Below are 22656 nucleotides of genomic sequence, written 5' to 3' on the forward strand. Positions count from 1 at the left end.
TAGGTTGGAAGCAATAAAGATGACCATCATGCCTATTGTCAATTTCTTTCTTAGTATGAGTTAGCTCCCCTCTCTTTCTATTAAAAAAATAGAATCCATGCTATCCGTTTATCTATGGTGTAATAAACCTGCTAGAATCTCCCTAAGTACCTTGAAAGCTTCTAATGCAGATGGCGGATTCTGTTTCCCAGATTTTTACTCATACCATCTTGCAGCTTTCCTTCACTATGGGTCCATATGGTTATCTCAACCCAGTGATATCTCTTTCTGTCCCTCTTGGTTTAAGATAGAATCAGACTTGGTTTACCCTATTCCTCTTGTTAAGCTTCCATATGCCCCTAAACATTCAATTCAGTGTAAATCTGAAATCATTCAGACCACCTTACATGCTATTCATATTCTTGATTCCACTTTCACAAAAAATAGGTGGTTCTCATTATCTGCTCCTTTATGGAACAATGTCAATATTTTAATTGATTACCTATTTTTTGGTACTCATGGTCCATTAGAGAAATAAATACTCTGGCACATGTTATACAAAACAATTCCATACTTACCTTTTCTCATTAATGCTTAAATACCAGTTACCAAGTACTGACTTCTTTGCTTGGCATCAACTGAAACTGCATATCTTCCATTTTCAGCTTGCTCTCTTCGCTACCATTATCCTCTGAGCTATTCAAATTCTGTCTTATTGGTAGTATTCAAGGTCATACGATTTCCTTATTTTACAAACTCTTAAGAGAGAAGAAATTTCCTCTTAGAAAGTCTATTACTTCATTATGGATAGAAGTTAGCTCCTGGACTGGAGATATCCCAGCATAGAACAAGTGTTTTACTCATATTATTTGCCCATCCACTTGTACTAGCTTAATGCAGTCACTCTCTTTATGTATTTCACAAAGCTATTTGGAGGGGCATAATCGAACGGCGCTGGCCATCTATATGCCTTCCATACCCTGCCAAAATGCTCCCTTGAAGTTTGGCTGGCCCTGCGACGGAAAGCAGTTGAAACCGGCGAAAATCAGCTTTCGATTATACCGATTTCAATAGCTTCAGGAGATGGCCGGCCATCTCCCGATTTGTGTCAGAAGATGGCTGGCCTTCTCATTCGAAAATAAGCAGGTTGGACACCTAGTAGGTTGTACAGATCCAACCTTAGTCCAATCAATTTATGTTGGCATTGTAATGCTCACTTAGGATATTTAATGCACATGCTTTTTAATTGCCCCTGTGGACCAAAAAGATAGAGGGGAAGCAATCATGCCCATTGCTTCCCGTCTATCTTCACATCTGATAATGTTTTGCTCACTAGCCATTAATGAACGATTATCTGGCAATCTAGACTACTGGATATCCTAATTACACTTACTATCCAAATAATTTTACATAATTGGAAATCTGTTTCATTAAATCATATTTTGGTGGTCAACAGTCCTGACGATTCACAAGTATAAATTCTCTAACAGAGTGGTAACGACTGACAAAATGTGGTCCCCTATAACCCACTTTTCTAGCTTACATTGACATTTCAGGCCTTTTACATGGTACACACAGCACACACGTCTATGATTTTTATTGGTCTTCTTATCTTAAAAGGTTTAACTTAAAGATTATGTTTTTGAGTGTACAGGTTTTACTCTATAGTGGCTTTATAGATTCATTTATTGTATTTTTGTTTTGATGTGTTTATATAACACACTCCCGTGGACTCTTGTTTGGGTTTCTGCGAGATACCGATGATTATTGCATATTTCCTGTTGTCAGTTCTGTCAGTTTCTCTGTTAAAAAAATCAATAAAAATATATTGAACTTAAAAAAAAAAAAAAAAAGAAAAGAGAGAGGAAGGGCTGTGTAAAAGAAAACAAACGAACGAAAAACCCAATAAACTAAAACAAGAAAGCTAGGCTTAGAGCCCTGCTGAAGACTCGGGGGCGCTGTCCACACTGGCTGGTGCTGAGATCAGGACTGCGCTCCGCTGTGACGTCAGAGCGGGGCCGATAGGAAGGGGGAGGTAGACCTTTCCGCACTGTGTAGGGGGCACAAAGGGGAGGGAGCTGTTCCCCGCCGCAGGTGCTGATCGCTCTCACAGGGCCAACCTGTGCTTGGGGAGTGAAGTGAGGGCGGGGGGCGTAGGGTGACAGGTTGGAGGAGGGAGATTACCTGCCCGCGCTGTGGCGGGGGCGTGTCTGGCTCCTTCCCCCTCCGCTGCATATCCCATATCGGGCCGGAGGGGAATCGGTGCTGCATGGCCGGGACGGCGGGGTGCCAGGTGGCGCGGAGCGGCGGGGTTGTCTCGCTACTGCTACTCTTTGCTCTGCTGTGCCGCTGCCCGAGGATTGAAAGCCGCCTCCGGCTACGCTCCCCGGAACCTGAGCTGTCTGAGCTGCGCTCCCGGATCTCCGGGGTGGAAGAGCTGCTGGAGGAGTTCCGCCTCCAGCTGCAGCGCCAGGGCGAGGAAACCGAGCCAACGGAGGAGGAGGATGATGCGATCGGGACGTTTGCCGCCACCACCTGCAGCCGCGGCCACTTTTCCCTGGCCCCGGACTGCATCATCCGCACCAAGGACTCGCTGGCAGCCGGTGCCACCTTCCTGAGGGCTCCCGCCGGCGTGTGGGACTGGCGGCAGTGCTTGGCTGCCTGCTGCGGGGAGCCGCGCTGCTCGGTGGCCGTGCTGCAGCAACCGGAACCTCCGCCGCCGGGTCCGGCCCGGAGCTGTTACCTCTTCGATTGCAGGGGCGCCGGCGGCAGCAATCTCTGCAGCTTCTCGCAGCACCGGGGCTACAGCAGTTACAGTCTGCAGGCAGCTCACAATAGCACCCGGCCGCGGCCAGGTAAGGAAACCCCCCCTGCTTGGCTCTCGATTTGCTTGTTAGCTTTGGTCCTGTTGGAACCCTGTTTATTACAATCATTCGTGTCTATTCTTTATGGAGGGAGATGGGTATAGAGAGGTTGGAACCTTGCACAAGAGGAAAGGCCTTTTCTTTGACTGCTTTCTTAGGCACACTGCATGATAATGGAAATTTCTTTCCTGCCAGATGGTAGCCATGAATAATAGGATTAAGTCAGCCGGTTACACTGTAATGGAGTGCTTTGCAAATAACGAGAAAAAAAACCCCCCCACAAGAGCAAACCGAGAACTCAGTGCGTAGACAAGAAAGATCCTTTATCGATAGCGCCAGCAATTTTAGATACTACATGGATAGGGGAAAACGCACAAATTAGCATTTCTCAACAACCACCTTTGAATACAAAGAATAATAAATAATCTCGAAATTACCATTCCTCATTGATAGCAGTGCTCTTTTAAGTGTAGTAGGTTGTTATGAAACAGATTGCTAGTTGATTAGATTTAAGTAGCCTTCGATTTCTACTAACTGGAGAAGAAACGTGCTGTGAAATAACAACTGAGGCATGAATTGGGTTTACCTTATTGTGAAATTCTGTAGATCTACTCATACTAATGATTTGATAGAGCAACAGGCCTCCAAGATAGGACAGACAAGGGTGGTCATTAACCCCTGGATTCTATATAGCGTGACATAAGTTGCACATGCAAATCGGGCAGTATTTGCAAGCGCAAGTTAATTAGTTAAGAAGCCAATCAGTGCTGATAACTGCCAATTAACAAGGAATTATTGACACTTATTGGCATTGATTAGAATTTTTCGTGCACAACTATCTAAGCACATTCTGTAATGTGATGCATGTAATTCTAAGTTACATAGTTGAAAAGGGGGCATGGTTGTAGGTGTGGAATGGGCAGGTCATTGCACAAATTTATGTGCATTGTTATAGAATATGAAAATGTTTTTTGCAATATGGTTCTATGATTAGAGCAACTGTGGAACTCTTGGGAATGTTTTCTTTTCAGCTTGGAAAGGCTATGATGGTCCTTAAAAATTTGTTCTAGAAAATATACCAAAAAGAGTGAAGATTTGTTGGGAATATTCTAGGCCCGATATTCAGCCCATATCAGTAAGCAGCTGGTAAGCTGCTTCCAGCCATGGGCTGAACTCAGGGCCGTGCCAACACAGTAAGCGGGGTAAGCACTGCAGAGGGGCGCCAACCTCTGGAGGGTGCCGCCACGGTGCTTACCCTCGCCGCTTACCTCAGTTCCGCGCTGCCACATTCCACAAGCAGTGCTCAATGGTAACCTGTGCAAGTAGCTTAAATTTTCATGGGTGTAGCCACGGACGGGCCCTGGCCGCCCACTTTTCCTCCAGGCCACCCAGCGCGCCAGCCCAGCTCCCATTGCCAGCCACTGCTGTTTTTCCTGTTGAGCAGCAGGGCCGGCGCTACAAAAACAAGAAGCGCTCAGCTGACTGAGCTAAGTGCTAACGACAAAAAATGTTGAAAAAAAAAAGCATGGCAACGCAGGCAGCCTTGAGGCATTGGCTGCTGGCTCTGCAGGCTCCTCCCGTCTCTTACGTCACTGCCCCTGGAGCGACGCAGGGGCAGTGACGTAAGAGACGGGAGGAGCCTGCAGAGCCAGCAGCCAATGCCTCAAGGCTGCCTGCGGTGCACACTTTTTTTTCAACATTTTGTGTCGTTAGCTCTCTGCGCTCAGCTCAGTCAGCTGAGCGCGTCTTCTTTTTATAGCACCGGCCCTGCTGCTCAACAGGAAAAGCAGCAGTGGCCGGTAATGGGAGCTGGGGCTGGCGCGCTGGGCGGGCCTGGAGGAAAACACCAGGTACTAATAACAACCTATCCTGTAACCCCAGATAGTCAATGCCAGGGCTCCTTATCCCCCCATGTGTTTAGTTGGACAAGGATTTATCAATACGGTATTAGATTTCCACTAGTATGCCGTTGTTTGGTACTTTCCAGCTTCAGCAGCGTGTTTGTACTTGGATAAGCTAAGAGGACCTACTTTGATTAACACTTTTCTTACTTTTAGGCTTCATTACTGTAATGTATATGCAGGCTTGCTTCAGTATCAACTTAAAAGACTTCAACTTGCACAATATAGGGTTGTGTGCTTTACTCTGTGAAAGAAGACTTTAGATCATGTTACACCATTGCTTGAATCTCTTCATTGGTTCCAAGAAGACTTTAGTGTGCACTCTGCTTGATTTCTAAGTTGCTCCTTCATGGAGGTCCTTTGTTATTGGTGTTACTCTTGAAGCCTTACGTTCCAGATCATACTTAAAGCTCTTCTGATCAGTCATTCCTGTCTCTTCTGTTGCGGGGGGGGGGGGGGGGGGCGGGCGAAGGAGAGGAGGTGCAACTTAGAAGGACTAAATCTCAGACTTTTGCCTCTTCTGGCTTCTTTTCTGAAATTATTTGTTGCTGGATTGCAAACTGAAGGAAAATTTTCTTTCTTTTTGTAAAAAAAGTGAAAACTTGGCTTTTGACTGAGCATTGATTGGATTTGTACTAAGGGCTTACAAAGGACAGGGGTCAGGGAGAAGTTGTCTCATTGTTTTTTTTAATGCATTTTTTAATAATGTAATTTGCCTTGGAATGATTAGGGGGAGATGTGAAATCAAATGTTGCTAAATAAATGAGTAAATATGGGGCCTGTTTACCAAGGTGCCCTAAGCAGTTAGTGTGGGTATTAGCAAGCACCGACCATTAATGTGGACCTACATTAACCTCATTAAAATTAACTAGTGTAATAAAAATCTGGTGCTGTTTAGTGTGCATTGAAGCAGGAATGTGGCTGCTTATGAACAGGGATAGAAAGTGTCAAGAACTGACAGTGTGCAGTACATTGCTGCAGATAGCATAAGTGCCTTTAACACCACTTCAAGAGACAGCAGTTTGCACAGCCTTGGCCCCAAACCACCAAAGATACCCTGACTCCCCTGAAGCAATAATCTCCAAAGTCAATAACCCCCTGATCAGTTTTCCCTCCCCCTCCCCGATGCAAGACTCCCTGTATGCAAGAATCCAAAGCTAACCCGCCCCAATGAGAGTGGAGGAGTGGCCTAGTGGCTAGAGCACTGGTCTTGATAGCCAGAGGTGGCCATTTCAAATCCCACTGCTGCTCCTTGTGATCTTGGACAAGTTACTTAACTCTCCATTGCCTCAGGTACAACATTAGATTGTGAGCCCTCCTGGGACAGAGAAATATCCAGAGTACCTGAATGTAACTCACCTTGAGCTACTACTAAAAAAGGTGTGAGCAAAATCTAAATAAATCAACTTAGGCATGACTAACTGCTCTTATAGAATTGGAGCTAAGAATGCCCCATTGGAATGCCTAAGGCAAAACACCAGTTACAGACTTGCCTCCATAATAGGTGGGTTTATGCCTTGATCAATTTTATATTTTATGAAATTTCAAAATGGCACCAAGAAAAAAAAATAACAGCACTGAAGTTAGCCAGCTAACTGGCCATCGGAGTTGCCCAGTTCTGGTTTGGAAATCACCGCAAGTCATCACAATAGAAAGTAATGCAATATAAAGGTACAATCAGGAAACCAGGAAATAATGTAAATGTTTAGCAAACTTGAATATTTGATATTCTCCTTAAATTTCTTCTTTTGTTACAGGCAGTGATGAGCCTCCACACAGCAATGCTGGACAAGATGTGGTACTACAGTTGCCTGTAGACTGGGTTGTTTTGGATGGCCGGGAAAGTATAGATGATCATGGGATTGTCCGTTACGAATGGGCTTTGGTTCACGGTCAACCCTCAGTAGATACGAAGGTATGTATAATAAGCACATGAATACAAGAAAGACAATATTGAACACAAATTGAGGGGCCCTTTTACAAAGGCACGGGAGGGCCTAGCGCGTGAGCCGGGCAGTAATTCCGAATTTGGCATGCGCTGAATCCCACGGTAGAAAATAAATTTCTATTTTCTAGTGCGGGCCGCTTACCCGGTGGTAAACAGCAGTTGGTCCACTCTGCATGCTTACTGCATTGGTAGCGCGTGAGACCTTATCACTAGGTCAATGGATGGTGGTAAGGTCTCAGACTGAAAACGGATGCGCACTGGTTTCAAGTTTACCACACCATTTTTCGACCCCTTAAAAAAAGGCCCTTTTTCTAGATGCAGTAAAAAAATGGCTGAACATGTGCCCAAAAGACGTGCTCGCACTACTGCAGGCCACTTTTTACCATGGCTTAGTAAAAGAACCCCTTAGGAACTTACCCTCAGATTCTATATAGCGTGCCTAGCATTCTGTGCCAAAATCCATGTGTATTCTTTTTTTTTTTATTTCTTTATTTATAATTTTCAAAATAAATGACAAGTAATAATCTTACAATGTCACAGCAATACAGCAGTATAATAATTTTTAAACTTATATAACAGTCTTCCATTATTTACTCAAAAATATAAACAATAGGTAAACATATAACTATTATTCCATTTATCCATTATTCTTCATTTTTGCTTCCTTAGACCACAATAAAAGAGGGGGGGGGGGGGGACAATCAACGTATTAGAGAAGATTCTTACATATCATATACTCATATAAAAAGAAAGGCTTCATGCTGCTCCCAAATCTATTCTTTAGGCTTCCAAGTTTTTGAATCTAGAAAAGATTTTAAATGGTCTGGTGAGAAGAAAGCATACTTTGTTAGTCCTAATCGGACTATACATTTACAAGGGTAGGCCAAGAGCAAAGTTCCACCCACTTCTAAAGAGTGTGTATTCTATAACAATGTGCGTAACTTAATTGGCTTAACAAGCCAATCAGCGTTGTTAACAGCACGTAAGCAATTTGAGCACTAATTGACAATAATTAAAATTTACATGCGTAAATTACTAACGTATATTCTGTAATGCACATCGCCTAAACATTAATAGTGCAGGCAAAAAGGGATGTGGTTATAGGTGGGGAAATGGGCATTTCATGGGCATTCCAAAATTTACATGCACTGTTATAGAATATGGCCGTTTGCGCCTAAATCTATGTGCCGGGATTTATGCCATGTTTTCATTGGTGTAAATGGAGCTGCATAGATTTAGGCGCTAGGGTGTCAACTAAGTGTGTTCTATATACCGCGCCTAAATCTAGACGCTGCTTATAGAATACACTTAGGCGAAAATGTTTTCGGAACAGATTTTTTAGGTGCCATATATAGAATCCCCCTTAACTTATATTCCTAAATTTGTCTCTTATTTTAACCAAATTTAGCAGCCTAAATTTTCAGCTGAAAATTCACCTAACTTTAAGAGCTTAAAAGTTATGCTGCTAATTTTAAGCCAGAATTAGAATCCTAATTTAGATATAAAATGTTGAAAATTGGTCCTAGCCTCCTAAGTATTTTCCCCACCCATTGCCACCTACTTTGTATGCTCCCAAAATTTAGGAAACTAGGAGCAAAAAGTTAGGTACTTAGCCCTAGTACATTTTCAAAGAGGACAATTTAGGAGTCCAGCTCTCACAATTACAGCTTAAGGGGTCCTTTTACTAAGATGTGCTAATGGATTTGGCATACACCAATGATCATCCTGCGCTAAATGATAAGATCATTACATTCCTATCGGCATCTTATCATTTAGCACGTGCTAAATCTGTTAGTGCACCTTATTAAAAGGGCCCTTAAAACCTTTGAATATTGGCCTCAAAATGTTTATTGTGTGCTCAAATAAACTTGAAGAAGAAGGGGAAGTGGATGCAAAACAGATGCTACTAAATAACCTTCAAAATCATTGGATATACTATTATTTGGAATGACGTTTCTTGTTTTATTGTCATTTCCAAAACAAAACACCTTTTTTTCGTGATGGCACTGATGGGCTCCCCTCCCCCCAAGTAACAGCATGAACTATTTTATGGAAACATCATCTTTATTATATTCTAAAGAATCTTACAAACAACTACATACTGCATATTCAAAGAACGTGATAAGAACATTGAAAATGTGTATCTATTACATTTAAAAGTCCCCCTGGACCTCTCAAACCCCCCCCCCCCCCCCCCAGAAATCTTCTTCCCATTTGTAGTCTTCTTTGGGTAGAAGAGATTTCCTTTCAATCCTGCCCCATCATTACTGCTTATTAAGATGGCACCTGATAAGTCATTATTAAGCAAATATAACAACACAGCATGTGCTAATATTAGCAAATTGGATTATTACATAAATGTTAACTACACTTTTAGAGGTGTAATTATCTTTCCCACAGAAGCAAAGGTATGCTAACACATGGAGCGGCATTTTCCTAAAGAACAAGTCCATAAACCACTACTAAATGCACTTGGGAAAAATCCACAATTCCAGGAATAACATGTATAGAATGTTTGTATGTTTTGGAAGCTCACCAGGTGCCCTTGGCCTGGATTGGCTGCTGTCATGGACAGGATGCTAGGCTCGATGGACCCTTGGTCTTTTCCCAGTGTGGCATTACTTATGTACTTATTTTCAATATGACATCTAAATCCGATGTTGTACGTTTTGCAGAAAACATACTGAAATCCAGTAGTGAATATGGCCATTGTCATTTCCCCTACCTCAACGCAAGCGGCGTCCTCGGGCTGCGCAGGGTCCCATCGACACACATACTTGACTGGCACAGCCCTGAGCCATGTGTGTGTGTAGTTCTTCTCTGGCTGCAGGCTCCTTGATTGCTTTGCTTCCATGCACCTGGCTCTGCTCTCTCTCTCTCTGCCTGGCTTCCAGGCTCCTTGATTGCTTTGCTTCCACCCACCTGGGTCTGCTCTTCCTCTGCCTGGCTTCCCTTGCTTCTCTCCTATTGGTCTTCCAGTTCCTCCTTCCCCTGCTCTTGTCCTATGGCTGTGCCCCTTCTTCCTGCTGATGTCAGATGCCAGCACTTTATCAGCTGAGCTCTCCCTAGACTCCTTGCTTCGGCTTCTACTTTGGTAGGTGTTACTTGCTCAGTAGTGTGCTTCTCCTCTACTTTGTTCTTTGTTGCTGACTTAGCCTGTACCTGGATTACTCTCGTGTCTGCTGCCTGCCTACTGACTCTGCCTGTACCTGGATTACTCTTGTGTCTGCTGCCTGTCTACTGACCTTGCCTGTACCTGGATTACTCTCGTGTCTGCTGCCTGCCTCCTGACTCTGCCTGTACCTGGATTACTCTTGTGTCTGCTGCCTGCCTCCTGACCTTGCCTGTACCTGGATTACTCTTGTGTCTGCTGCCTGCCTCCTGACCTTGCCTGTACCTGGATTACTCGCATGTCTGCTGCCTGCCTACTGACTTTGCCGGTACCTGGATTACTCTCTTGACCTGCTGCCTGGATCACTCTCTTGCCTGCTGCCTGTCTGGCCGTCACATTCAGCACGCCTCCCTCTCCAAGCCCAACGCCACTCTCTGTTCTCCTTCTCCCCCACCCCATCCTGTCAAGGCTACTTTGTTATTGCTGCAGGAGCTGCTTCCGCTGCTAAACAAGCAGCCTGATTGAGCCCGGTGTCAGATCCTTCCCTCTCTGCTTGCGTCACAACTCCCACCCTCGCGCAAACAGGAAGAAGAGTTACAGCAGCGCGGGATGTGGTAGAGGGAAGGAAGGATCTCAAGCAGCTCTGGAAACTTGCTTATCAATGCAGGGGCTGCTAAATGAAGCAGGTTTGACGGTCTGGGGGGGGGTGCAGAAAGCGGTGCTGGACTCGGAAGAGGGGAGAGAGGGAGAAACAAACTGGTGCTGAACTCGGGGGAAGGGGAGAGAGGGGGAAAGAAAGCGATGCTGGACTCAAGGAAGAGAGAGGGGGAAATAAATCGGTGCTGGATTGGGGGGCTGGAGAGAGAGAGGGGGGAATAGTGGTGTTGGACTCAAAGAGGGGGAGAGAGAGGGGGGGAGAGAGGGGGAGAGAAACTGGTGCTGGACTCGGGGGAAGGGGAGAATGGGGGGAAGAAAGTGGTGCTGGACTCAGGGGAGAGACAGGGGGAAAAATGCGGTGCTGGACTGGGGGTGTAGAGAGAGAGAGGAACAGTGGTGTTTGACTCAGAGAGGGGAGAGAGAGGGGGAAAGAATGCAGTGCTGGACTGGGGGGGGGGGTAGAGAGAGAGAGGGGAAACAGTGGTGTTTGACTCAGAGAGGGGAGAGAGAGGGGAAACAAAAAGCAGTGCTAGTTATGATCTACACTGTTGTGGGGGAGATAAGGTTTTTGTGGATGCAGAGCATGTTTACATTTAATATATAAGAACTGATATACTGTTTCAGACCAAGGTCCATGAGAATTATGTGGCCAGGGTGTAATGGCTGCAAGCATCATCCATCATGTGTGTCCTGACTGAAAAAAAGTTGAGAACCACTGGCCTAGGCATCCCTACGGGGTCACACGGGGAATTGCACAGCACTTGATCCAGCATTTCTCCCTCTTTCCCCTGCCCTGCCCTGCGTAGTCCTATATCTCTCTTGGCCTTTCTCCTCGGCAGACCTCCAGTGTTTCTATGCCTGCCGGCAGCATCAACAAGTAAAGCAAACTGCCTCTGGCTGGCCCCACAGGCATTCCCTGTATAGGTTTTAATGTCTTTTTGCAGGGTTTTGTGTTATTTCATAAACTGTTTGGCTCTATTTGAAAGTAGGTTCTGGGGCAAGGGCTGCCTTTGGTGGCCCTTGTCACCAAAAATAAAAATGCTCAGGACTAACGGGCTCCACATCCTGTAGAGTCACCACACAAACAAAAGCCCATCTGATTTAAACAAAGTGTCTACCAGTGGAAGGAGTATTCTGAGGTGATGGTCACAATTTGAATAATTTTACTTGCAGTTAAGACAGACAGCATGCTCTGGCTGGTCCCAGGACCTCTGCTACCTCCCGCCTCCTGATGTAACTTCCAGTTTCCTTGTAGGTGGGATGAAGCAGAGGCAGCCTGTATTAATCATTGCCGGCCACAGTCACTGTACCTGAGTGACAATACTGGCACTGCCGCCTGTCTGACACTGACCAGCGCCTAATTTACAAAAGTCTGCTCCCCCTGACATGAAAACCTGGCTACGCCTCTGATTAATATCACAGTGTTACAGCACTTGAATGTGGGCTTCGGAAAGAATTCACATGTACGGTGCACTTTTTGTACTGAGAATTTATAGATGAAGTTGGTGAGGATGAGCATTTGTTTGCAATTATATCGGAAATGTCAATTACTTATCCCATGTTGTTGCTTATCATTATCGAATGAAAATGAGCAAAAAAGAAAACATGAAAATTTGCATTTTATCATTTGTCAATAATAGTGCGCATTCTTTCAAGAGAGAGTGCACTAAGGGGCCCAGATGCCCTGTGGTATTTCTGCTCTTGCTGCGTGCCATTTCCCATGTTAGAAAATAGTGTGGGGGGTGGGGAGTGGGTGTGCCCAATGGTAACTGGACAGTGTGTGGCCATCACCGCACACTGCCCAAATACTGCTGGATTAGCACGTGAACCCTTACCGCCAAGTAAATAGGTGGGGGTAAGGGCTCAGGCAGTAATGTCTGCACACTAATTGTGAAATTAGCACATGGCTGTTGAGGACGCCAATTGAAAAAGAAAAGGCTTTTAATGGCCACAGTAAAAATTGGCCTCAGCATGTGGCAATTGCACACACTAACACTACCACAGGCCACTGTTTTCTGACTACCCATTCTTAGAAATCAGACAGATTGTGTATTGGTAAGACAGAAGACAACTACCCGATTAAAGGCCCCTTTTACAAAGGCACACTAGTGTTTTTAGCGTGCTCTAAAAATTAGCATTTGCTAAAAGCTAAGTTGCCCATAATATTCCTGTGGGCATCTTAGTGCTTAACACATGAATTTTTAGCACATGCTAAAAATGCTAGCATGCCTTTGTATAAGACCCCCCTCTAAATGAAGTATGTTACATGCTCATGACACAGGAGGAGGGAAACAGAGGGCTTGATGTAGGGACTGTATTTGCATCTGCTTTCCCTAGGCAGCCAGGGAACAAGAACTTCATTCTTTTGGGTTTACCATCTGACCTGGGGCTGTTCCAGACGCAAGATCGTTTGTCCACCTGCACACTGGAGATATTGTACTGTATAACAAGCAGCCCTTTTTGTTGTCACGGTGTAGAAGTTTACTGTCAAAGTTCATCCCTAGCAGAAGATAAAAGAAAGTCACATTCAGGACCAGTTCATGAAGAAAAATGTGGAAAGAAAATAGAAGGGCCATGGTAGTTTCCGCTGTTGTTTCAAGTTTAATCAATATTTGATATACTGTCCATTCAGAAGACCATTATGAGTGGTTTGCAAGATGTAATCATAATACTAAGGAAGTAAGAAAAGAAGTTATATCATATATAGGAAAGGAGGAAAGAAATGCAGGTCTGATGGCGGAGTGGTGCCACAAGGGGATGAGTGAAAAGCAGGGAGATTTTTGACTAGCTTGTATTGCCTAGGTTTCTCTATTAACCAGCATGATGAATCACTCTCATAAGCTGGAGGATTAATGTGCAGCTGCTTTCTTATAAACACCTCAGTCTGAATTCGTTTGTGGTTGTTCAAAGATACGTTTTGGTGCACTGTCCCGCAATTAGTTGCTACACACTTCTGACAATAATTTTTTCAGCCACCCTTTTCTCTCTAATTTCAGTTTTGTTTGTCTTTACTAAATATATAATTATATTTCTTCAGATCTTTATTTTAGTTAGTGATAGTGTTAGTGTTGAGGTTCCTGACTCAATGTGCCAGAATTCAAGAACTGCAATTGCAGATTGAAAATGATGGCAGATGACACCACGCTGAATGTTGCAGATGCTAAGACCAGGAGTATGACATCGAAAACTGCCAACACAGCAGCAGCAGTGAGGAAACAAAGGAGCCTCAACTGTCACCAGTTGATCCTCTTAAGGTCAGCTCTTGGGGTCTGGAAACTGACAATTTAAAGGTCAAATATTGAGGTCAGAAACCTGGCACCTGCTCATTCTTCCAACAATTTATCCATAAGTCTGACATTAGTTACTTAGACTAGGTTTTTGTTTTAGTTCAGATATTTTTATTGAAGGATTTTCAATACAAAATCCAATGGGTTGCAGTAAGTGCTCCCCCCGGTATGGCCACGCAGCAAGAGGTTCACTTACCGCATGGCACAGCAAAAAAACAGAGGAACAGCAACCCTTGCTGTCATGCAAACCAGTCAAGCACAGCGAGGGAGACAAATGATTAAATAGTAGACGATGTTCAATAAATTGTAGTTTTATTGTAACATCCAAGACTCGACTCGAGTCGTATTTGGCTGAAACATGACTCGTGTCGTCTTGGATGTTACAATAAAGCTACAATATATTGAACATCCTCTACTGTTCAATCATTTGTCACCCTCGCTGTGCTTGACTGGCTCACTTACCACATGGCCATTTCTGTTCCAGAAAAAAAGAGCCTTTTACCTGATGCGGTTAGAGTCCTCAGTGTGCATCAAAAGCACAAGTTGACACTAGCACAGGCCCCCTTTTACCGCAGCTTAGTAAAAGGACCCTCTGTGAATGATAAGTGGGAGTTGCTTACACATCTATGATAGTGCACCTACAGTGGGGGAAATAAGTATTTGATCCCTTGCTGATTTTGTAAGTTTGCCCACTGACAAAGACATGAGCAGCCCATAATTGAAGGGTAGGTTATTGGTAACAGTGAGAGATAGCACATCACAAATTAAATCCGGAAAATCACATTGTGGAAAGTATATGAATTTATTTGCATTCTGCAGAGGGAAATAAGTATTTGATCCCCCACCAACCAGTAAGAGATCTGGCCCCTACAGACCAGGTAGATGCTCCAAATCAACTCGTTACCTGCATGACAGACAGCTGTCGGCAATGGTCACCTGTATGAAAGACACCTGTCCACAGACTCAGTGAATCAGTCAGACTCTAACCTCTACAAAATGGCCAAGAGCAAGGAGCTGTCTAAGGATGTCAGGGACAAGATCATACACCTGCACAAGGCTGGAATGGGCTACAAAACCATCAGTAAGACGCTGGGCGAGAAGGAGACAACTGTTGGTGCCATAGTAAGAAAATGGAAGAAGTACAAAATGACTGTCAATCGACAAAGATCTGGGGCTCCACGCAAAATCTCACCTCGTGGGGTATCCTTGATCATGAGGAAGGTTAGAAATCAGCCTACAACTACAAGGGGGGAACTTGTCAATGATCTCAAGGCAGCTGGGACCACTGTCACCACGAAAACCATTGGTAACACATTACGACATAACGGATTGCAATCCTGCAGTGCCCGCAAGGTCCCCCTGCTCCGGAAGGCACATGTGACGGCCCGTCTGAAGTTTGCCAGTGAACACCTGGATGATGCCGAGAGTGATTGGGAGAAGGTGCTGTGGTCAGATGAGACAAAAATTGAGCTCTTTGGCATGAACTCAACTCGCCGTGTTTGGAGGAAGAGAAATGCTGCCTATGACCCAAAGAACACCGTCCCCACTGTCAAGCATGGAGGTGGAAATGTTATGTTTTGGGGGTGTTTCTCTGCTAAGGGCACAGGACTACTTCACCGCATCAATGGGAGAATGGATGGGGCCATGTACCGTACATTTCTGAGTGACAACCTCCTTCCCTCCGCCAGGGCCTTAAAAATGGGTCGTGGCTGGGTCTTTCAGCACGACAATGACCCAAAACATACAGCCAAGGCAACAAAGGAGTGGCTCAGGAAGAAGCACATTAGGGTCATGGAGTGGCCTAGCCAGTCACCAGACCTTAATCCCATTGAAAACTTATGGAGGGAGCTGAAGCTGCGAGTTGCCAAGCGACAGCCCAGAACTCTTAATGATTTAGAGATGATCTGCAAAGAGGAGTGGACCAAAATTCCTCCTGACATGTGTGCAAACCTCATCATCAACTACAGAAGACGTCTGACCGCTGTGCTTGCCAACAAGGGTTTTGCCACCAAGTATTAGGTCTTGTTTGCCAGAGGGATTAAATACTTATTTCCCTCTGCAGAATGCAAATAAATTCATATACTTTCCACAATGTGATTTTCCGGATTTAATTTGTGATGTGCTGTCTCTCACTGTTACCAATAACCTACCCTTCAATTATGGGCTGCTCATGTCTTTGTCAGTGGGCAAACTTACAAAATCAGCAAGGGATCAAATACTTATTTCCCCCACTGTATATAGCTGAGATATACAGAAGATGTCTGATTGGTGCATGTTCTATAATGAAAATAGGTACCTATGTTCCTTAGAGGACAGAAGCATAGCTGATGAAATATAGTACCCCCCCACCCCCACATAGATTCTACATATGGTGACTAAAGTTGCACATGCAAATTGGCCTTGCGGCCAATTTGCATGTACAGCTTAATTGTTTAACAAGCCAAGCAGCACTGATAATTGACCACTAACAAGTAATTATCAGCACTAATTGGCACTAATTAGAATTTATGCGCACAACTTTCTAAGCATATTTTGTAAAGTGGTGCGTGTAAATTCTAATATGTGGATCTCAAAAGGGGGCGTAGCCATGAGAAGGGCATGGTCGTTCCCTGGGCATTCTTATAAATTACATACACTGTTATAGAATATGCTTGATCCATGTTAAATTTGGTGCGGACATTTACATCAGGTTTTAGTTAGCATAAATGGTGGTGCCTAAATTTTAGTCACAGGGACAGGTGCTACGGATATTCTGTAAACTGCGCCTAACTTTAGGAGAGGTTTATAGAATCGCAAAGCGTGAGTTTTTCTGTCACCGAATTTTTTTAAGCACCAAATATTGAAACTGGTCCTATATGCTTATAATTTAAGAGCGAGCAGTTAAGCCAGCAGTAGCGCCGGTGTAAGCACACCTGAATACCAGAGATATGCACATAACTTACAGAATACTTCAGGTGTACTCAGACCTGTCCTAGGCCAGTCAGGCTTTCAGGATACCCCTACTGAAGAGAGAGAGAGAGATGTTGAAGAGGCAGTGAAAGAAACAAAAGAAATACCAGCTGGAATGGCAACTCCAGGAAGGCCAGCAGTGAAAACGCCAGTGAACACCAGTATAGCAACCAGGATAAAATTTATTATCACTGGTGTTCATTGTTTTTTTACTGCTGGCTCTCCTGGAGTTGTCACTCCAGGTGGTATTCCTTTGGACTATCCTGGAGTGGTCAAATGCTTAGTGCAGAGGCCTGAGAACCAAGGGAATGGGGTTCAAGTCCCACTGCAGCATCTTGTGACTCTAGGGAAGTCACTTAACCCTCTGTTGCCCACAGTACAAAATAAGTACCTGTATATCATATATATACACTGCTTTGATTGTAACCACAGGATGGCAGTATATCAAATCCCAATCCCTTTCCCTAATAAATAGGTATGAGAAGGGTGTAATATATAAAACTTTATCCAACAGTACATTCTCTTATCAGTCATTGCATTGGTGGAATTTATTGCCTTTGAATATTTGGCAAATATTTCCCTATTCAGCACTTTTAAAAGCTCTTAAAACTTATGTTTATAATTTATTTTAGATTGTTATGACTGTAATTTTAATTGTGAGGTTAAATAAATGTTTTTCCAGGGTTTTGTCCTGCTTCTTCAGATTATGCACCGCAGAGAACTCTTTGGGGATATTGCAGTATAGAAGCAAAAAATGTAATGTAATGTAATGAGAGAGATTTGCATGTCTGTCACCTCCATTACATGCAAATCTCTCTCTCCAGCATATTTATTAGGGATATCCTGAAAACCCGACTGACCTGTGGGCCCCCCCTGAGTACCCATGGCATATGTAATGTGTGAGTCCTGCCCAAAGTCTGTCTACCTGAAAGATAGGTGTTATACAAGATGTATGAGTTTTTACAGAATGGTGCTTAGGTGCATTTTTGGTACCTATGTGTTGAACGTACACACATATCAGTATTTGTGCGATTATTATGAACGTTTACATGAATAATAGGTGCATAAACATTAGCATCTATTTCATAGAGTTCCCCCTCCCCTTCTTCCAGTGGCTAGACTGAAGCTGTCACATTAAGAAATACATTGATTTCTCTTTGTGCTTAGGTGCCACAACCAGGAACGTTGCAGTTGTCTCACCTACAAGAGGGAGTGTACACATTCCAGCTGACTGTGACCGATACGTCTGGCCAAAGGAGCTCTGACAATATTACTGTCACAGTCCTTCCTGTCAAGCACAGTGGAACAGGTGAGAAACTGGTAGAAGTTCAAGAACGGGAAAGAATGAGAGTAAGAACATAGGAATTGCTATGTTGGGTCAAACCAAGGGTCCATCGAGCCTAATATCCTGTTTCCAACAGTGGCCAGTCCATGTCACAGATAACTACAGAACTTAAAAGAGTAGCAAGATTCCACGCTACTTAACCTCAGGTACAAGCAGTGACTTTCCCCAGGTCTACCTTAATAACAGTTTATGGACTTTTCCTCCATGCATTTGTCCAAAGCTTTTTCAAACCCAGCTATATCAACTTCTTTTACTACTTGCTCTGGCAGTAAGTTTCAGTGCCTAACTCCACCACCGCCAACTCCAGGCTCCGCCCTTTCTGTCTCGCCTCACCCAACGCGTGGAACAAACTCCCCGAGGCCATACGCCAGGCCCCCTCCCTGCCCATCTTCAAATCTTTGCTTAAAGCCCACCTCTTCAACGTCGCCTTCGGCACCTAACCTCTACACCTCTACCCAGGAAATCTAGACTGCCCAACTTGACATTTCGTTCTTTAGATTGTAAGCTCCTTTGAGCAGGGACCATCCTTCTTTGTTTATTTTGTACAGCGCTGCGTAACCCTAGTAGCGCTCTAGAAATGTTAAGTAGTAGTAGTAGTAACTGTAGGCTGAGTGAAAAAATATATATATTTTCTCCTATTTGTTCTAAAACTTCATGGAGTGTCCCTTAGTCTTTGTACTTTTTGAAGGAGTAAACAATCGATTCACAGTTACCCCTTCCACTCAGAGCCCTAATCTCTTTAGCCTTTTCTCATATGAGAGTTGTTCCATCCCCTTCATCGTTTTGATTGCTCTTCTTTCTACCCTTCCCAGTTCCACTACATCTTTTTTTAGAAGTTACAGCCAGAACTGTTCACAATACTCAAGATGCAGCCTTAACATGAAGCGATATAGAGGCATTATAATATTCTCTGTTCCTTTCCTAATAATTCCTAACATTCTGTTTGATTGAGGTCTACAAAATCCTGAGCTGATGTAGAACAAGTAGAAATAAATCCAATTTTTTACTCTTTCAAAAAGTACAAAGACTCGACCGATAATGGAAAAAAGAAGGGCGTCCCTGACGAACACTTGGACGACTTTACCTGGTCCTATTTTCTTAAGACCAAGCCACAAAAATGTGCCCTAAATGACCAGATGACCACCGGAGGGAATCGGGGATGACCTCCCCTTACTCCCTCAGTGGTCACTAACTCCCTCCCACCCTCAAAAAACATCTTTCAAAATATTGATTGCCAGCCTCTGTGCCAGCCTCAGATGTCATACTCAGGTCCATCACAGCAGTATGCAGGTACCTGGAGCAGTTTTAGTGAGTGCAGTGCACTTCAGGCAGGCAGACCCAGGCCCATCCCCCCCTACCTGTGTGCACTTGTGGTGGTAAATGTGAGCCCTTCAAAACCCACCAAAAACCCACTGTACCCACATCTAGGTGCCCCCCTTCACCCATAAGGGCTATGGTAGTGGTGTACAGTTGTGGGGAGTGGGTTTTGGGGGGGCTCAGCACACAAGGTAATGGAGCTATGCACCTGGGAGCAATTTCTGAAGTCCACTGCAGTGCCCCCTAGGGTGCCCGGTTGGTGTCTTGGTATGTCAGGGAGACCAGTGCAGTACGAATGCTGGCTCCTCCCACGACCAAAGTGCTTGCATTTGGTCATTTCTGAGATGGGCGTCCTCGGTTTCCATTATGGCCAAAAATTGGGGATGACCATCTCTAAGGACGACTATCTCTAAGGTCCACCTAAATTTTGCGATTTGGGTGTCCTCGACCGTATTATCGAAACGAAAGATGGACGCCCATCTTGTTTCGATAATACGGGTTTCCCTGCCCCTTCGCCGGGATGTCCTGCGAGGACATCTTCAGGATAACTTGGGCACCCCTTTCGATTATGCCCCTCTCAGCCATACTATTTGAATATTTTTACTGCTGCAATTGTCTATTGCTCATGTTTGATTTATTCTTACTGTACACCACCTTGAATGAATTCCTTCAAAAAGGCAGTAAATAAATCCTAATAAATAAAAAGTTCTCCATACTCAGGCCCCTATTTACTAACATGTGTGCTTAAACCTCTGTGTCTGCAAAGGCGCTGATGCTGGTTTAAGCATAGAATCCCATCACCTTCTGTCTTTCCCTTTGTTATGACCTTTACCTAGATATTGTTATGCAGTCAACATCCATTGATATTTTAGTGGTAATGCTTTCATTGCTTGCTAACCATTAGTGAAAGGGGCCCTCAGCATGGCTAGGTGCTCTCACCATATTGAGAATATGAAGTCTCAGGGGAGCATTCAGGTTGCAGAAGAATAAGTAAGTGTAACTCTGGTTTACCCCTCAGTCAGGACTGCCGGCTAAGCTCCCTAGGTCAAGTACCCAGGACCAGGGTCCACAAAATAGATTGTACTCCATTTGAGCTGGGCGCAGGCCGGGACCAGGCTAAATCCCAGTAGGCCAAAAGGCTCTTTCCCCCTGGAATACTCAAGAGTTCGCTCTCAGCAAAAAATGACCAGCAGCCTTGGTGAGTAACTTCAGCTTTCTTTTTGCTGAACAAACAACTCGAAATCAGTTTATGAAAAAACTAGTCTAATATATACAGTTCAAGTGCATATAGAGGCCATAAGTCAAATTCAAATAACATTCTGTTTATCTGCATCAGGGTTGTTTCTGAGCACTGGCAGCATCCTGCCAGGAATGAAGCTCCTCCGCTCTCATTTCTCCCCTTCTATCTGCCCTACTCCATTGAGAATATTGACAATTTAACCCTACTCTCTGTTTTCTATCTTTCAACCAGCTTTTAATTCACAATAGGACACTACCTCCTATCCCATGACTCTCCAGTTTCCTCTGGAGTCTTTCATGAGGTACTTTGTCAAATAACTTTTGAAAATCCAGATACGCAATATCGACCGGCTCACCTTTATCCACATGTTTGTTCACCCCTTGCTGTGTTTCAGACTCAAAAATGAGAGGACATCATAGTAACATAGCAAATGACAGCAGAAAAGACCAGTATATATCTAGTCTAACCAGTAAGATGGTTAAAGTTAAGTTGTAGAGCTGAGAGATGTATGTCATTCAAAATACTTTTACTGTTGCCTCAGCTGCTTAATAATTCACTAGCACCGTGTGTTATTTATAAAAGATTGATCAGCTGTTATAGCCTGAACCTGGTGCAGCAATGCTTGACAAAAGCCAACACTACACACTGGGCACACTGGGATGGGGTGTTAAACATAGAAGTGCAAATATTTGATATATAAAAGTTTCCTACAGTACATGTCGACCTTGTAGTTGAGAGCAGTGCTGAAATGCTAACACTGGACTGCTGCGTAGGTCTCAACATCAATGCAGACAGGAATAAGCCTCTTTTTATCTTTTAATAAAGGTCAGTGGCTATAGGACGCCACAGAACTTTTGGGTCCCTGGCTATAATTAGTTCCCCCAGAGATATCTAGTAAAAAGTGTAGGTCTGAAAGGATGGTTTTGCTTGGGGCAATTTCTGGTTTGGAATGCGGCAGGAACACTTTATAGGTCAACATGAGGGGCATAATCGAAACGGACGTCCAAGTTTTGATGAGGATGTCCTCGCAAAACGTCCCCATCCGGGGAGGGGAAACCAGTATTTTCGAAACAAGATGGACGTCCATCTTTTGTTTCGATAATACGGTCAGGGATGCCCAAATCCTGAAATTTGGTTGTCCTTAGAGGTGGTCGTCCCTAGACTTGGTCGTTTCTGATTTTCGGCGATAATGGAAACCAAGGATGTCCATCTCAGAAACGTCCAAATGCAAGCCATTTGGTTGTGGGAGGAGCCAGCATTTTGGTGCACTGGTCCCCCTGACATGCCAGGACACCAACAGGGCACCCTAGGGGGCACTGCAGTGGACTTCAGAAATTGCTCCTAGGTACATAGCTCCCTTACCTTGTGTGCTGAGCCCCCCAAACTCCACTACCCACAACTGCACACCATTACCATAGCCCTTATGGGTGAAGGGGGGCACCTAGATGTGGGTACAGTGGGTTTCTGGTGGGTTTTGGAGGGCTTGCTGTTTCCTACACAAATGTAACAGGTAGGGGGGGATGCGCCTGGGTCCGCCTGCCTGAAGTGCACTGCACCCACTAAAACTGCTCCAGGTACCTGCATACTGCTGTGATGGACCTGAGTATGACATCTGAGGCTGGCAATCAATATTTTGAAAGATGTTTTTTGAGGGTGGGAGGGAGTTAGTGACCACTGGGGGAGTAAGGGGAGGTCATCCCTGATTCTCTCCAGTGGTTATCTGGTCAGTTTGGGCACCTTTTTGTGCCTTGGTCGTAAGAAAAACACAACCAGGTAAAGTCCAACTATTCATCAGGGACATCCTTGTTTCTTTCGATTATGGGTCGAGGACGTCCTAGTGTTAGGCATGCCCAAGTCCCGCCTTCGCTATGCCTCCGATACGCCCCCATGAACTTTGGCCGTCCCTGCGACGGAAAGCAGTTGAGGACGTCCAAAATCGGCTTTCGATTATACCAATTTGGACAGCCCTGTGAGGACGCCCATCTTCCGATTTATGTCGAAAGATGGGCATCCTTCCCTTTCGAAAATGAGCCCACATGTCTTCCAAGTAAAGCAAT

General features: G+C 44.4%; 1 protein-coding gene across 1 annotated transcript in view; it reads left to right on the plus strand.

Annotated features, from left to right (window-relative positions):
- Nucleotides 1-2248: 2248 nt before the first annotated feature.
- Nucleotides 2249-22656, plus strand: part of LRP11 (LDL receptor related protein 11) — a 40123-nt gene continuing 19715 nt past the window's right edge. The window contains exons 1-3 of the mRNA XM_030195105.1: nucleotides 2249-2834; nucleotides 6502-6659; nucleotides 17865-18006. Of these exons, the coding sequence (XP_030050965.1) occupies nucleotides 2249-2834; nucleotides 6502-6659; nucleotides 17865-18006 (886 nt within the window). The remainder of the gene's footprint in view (nucleotides 2835-6501; nucleotides 6660-17864; nucleotides 18007-22656) is intronic.

The sequence above is a fragment of the Microcaecilia unicolor genome, chromosome 3 (assembly GCF_901765095.1).
Source record: "Microcaecilia unicolor chromosome 3, aMicUni1.1, whole genome shotgun sequence".
Lineage (NCBI taxonomy): Eukaryota > Metazoa > Chordata > Amphibia > Gymnophiona > Siphonopidae > Microcaecilia > Microcaecilia unicolor.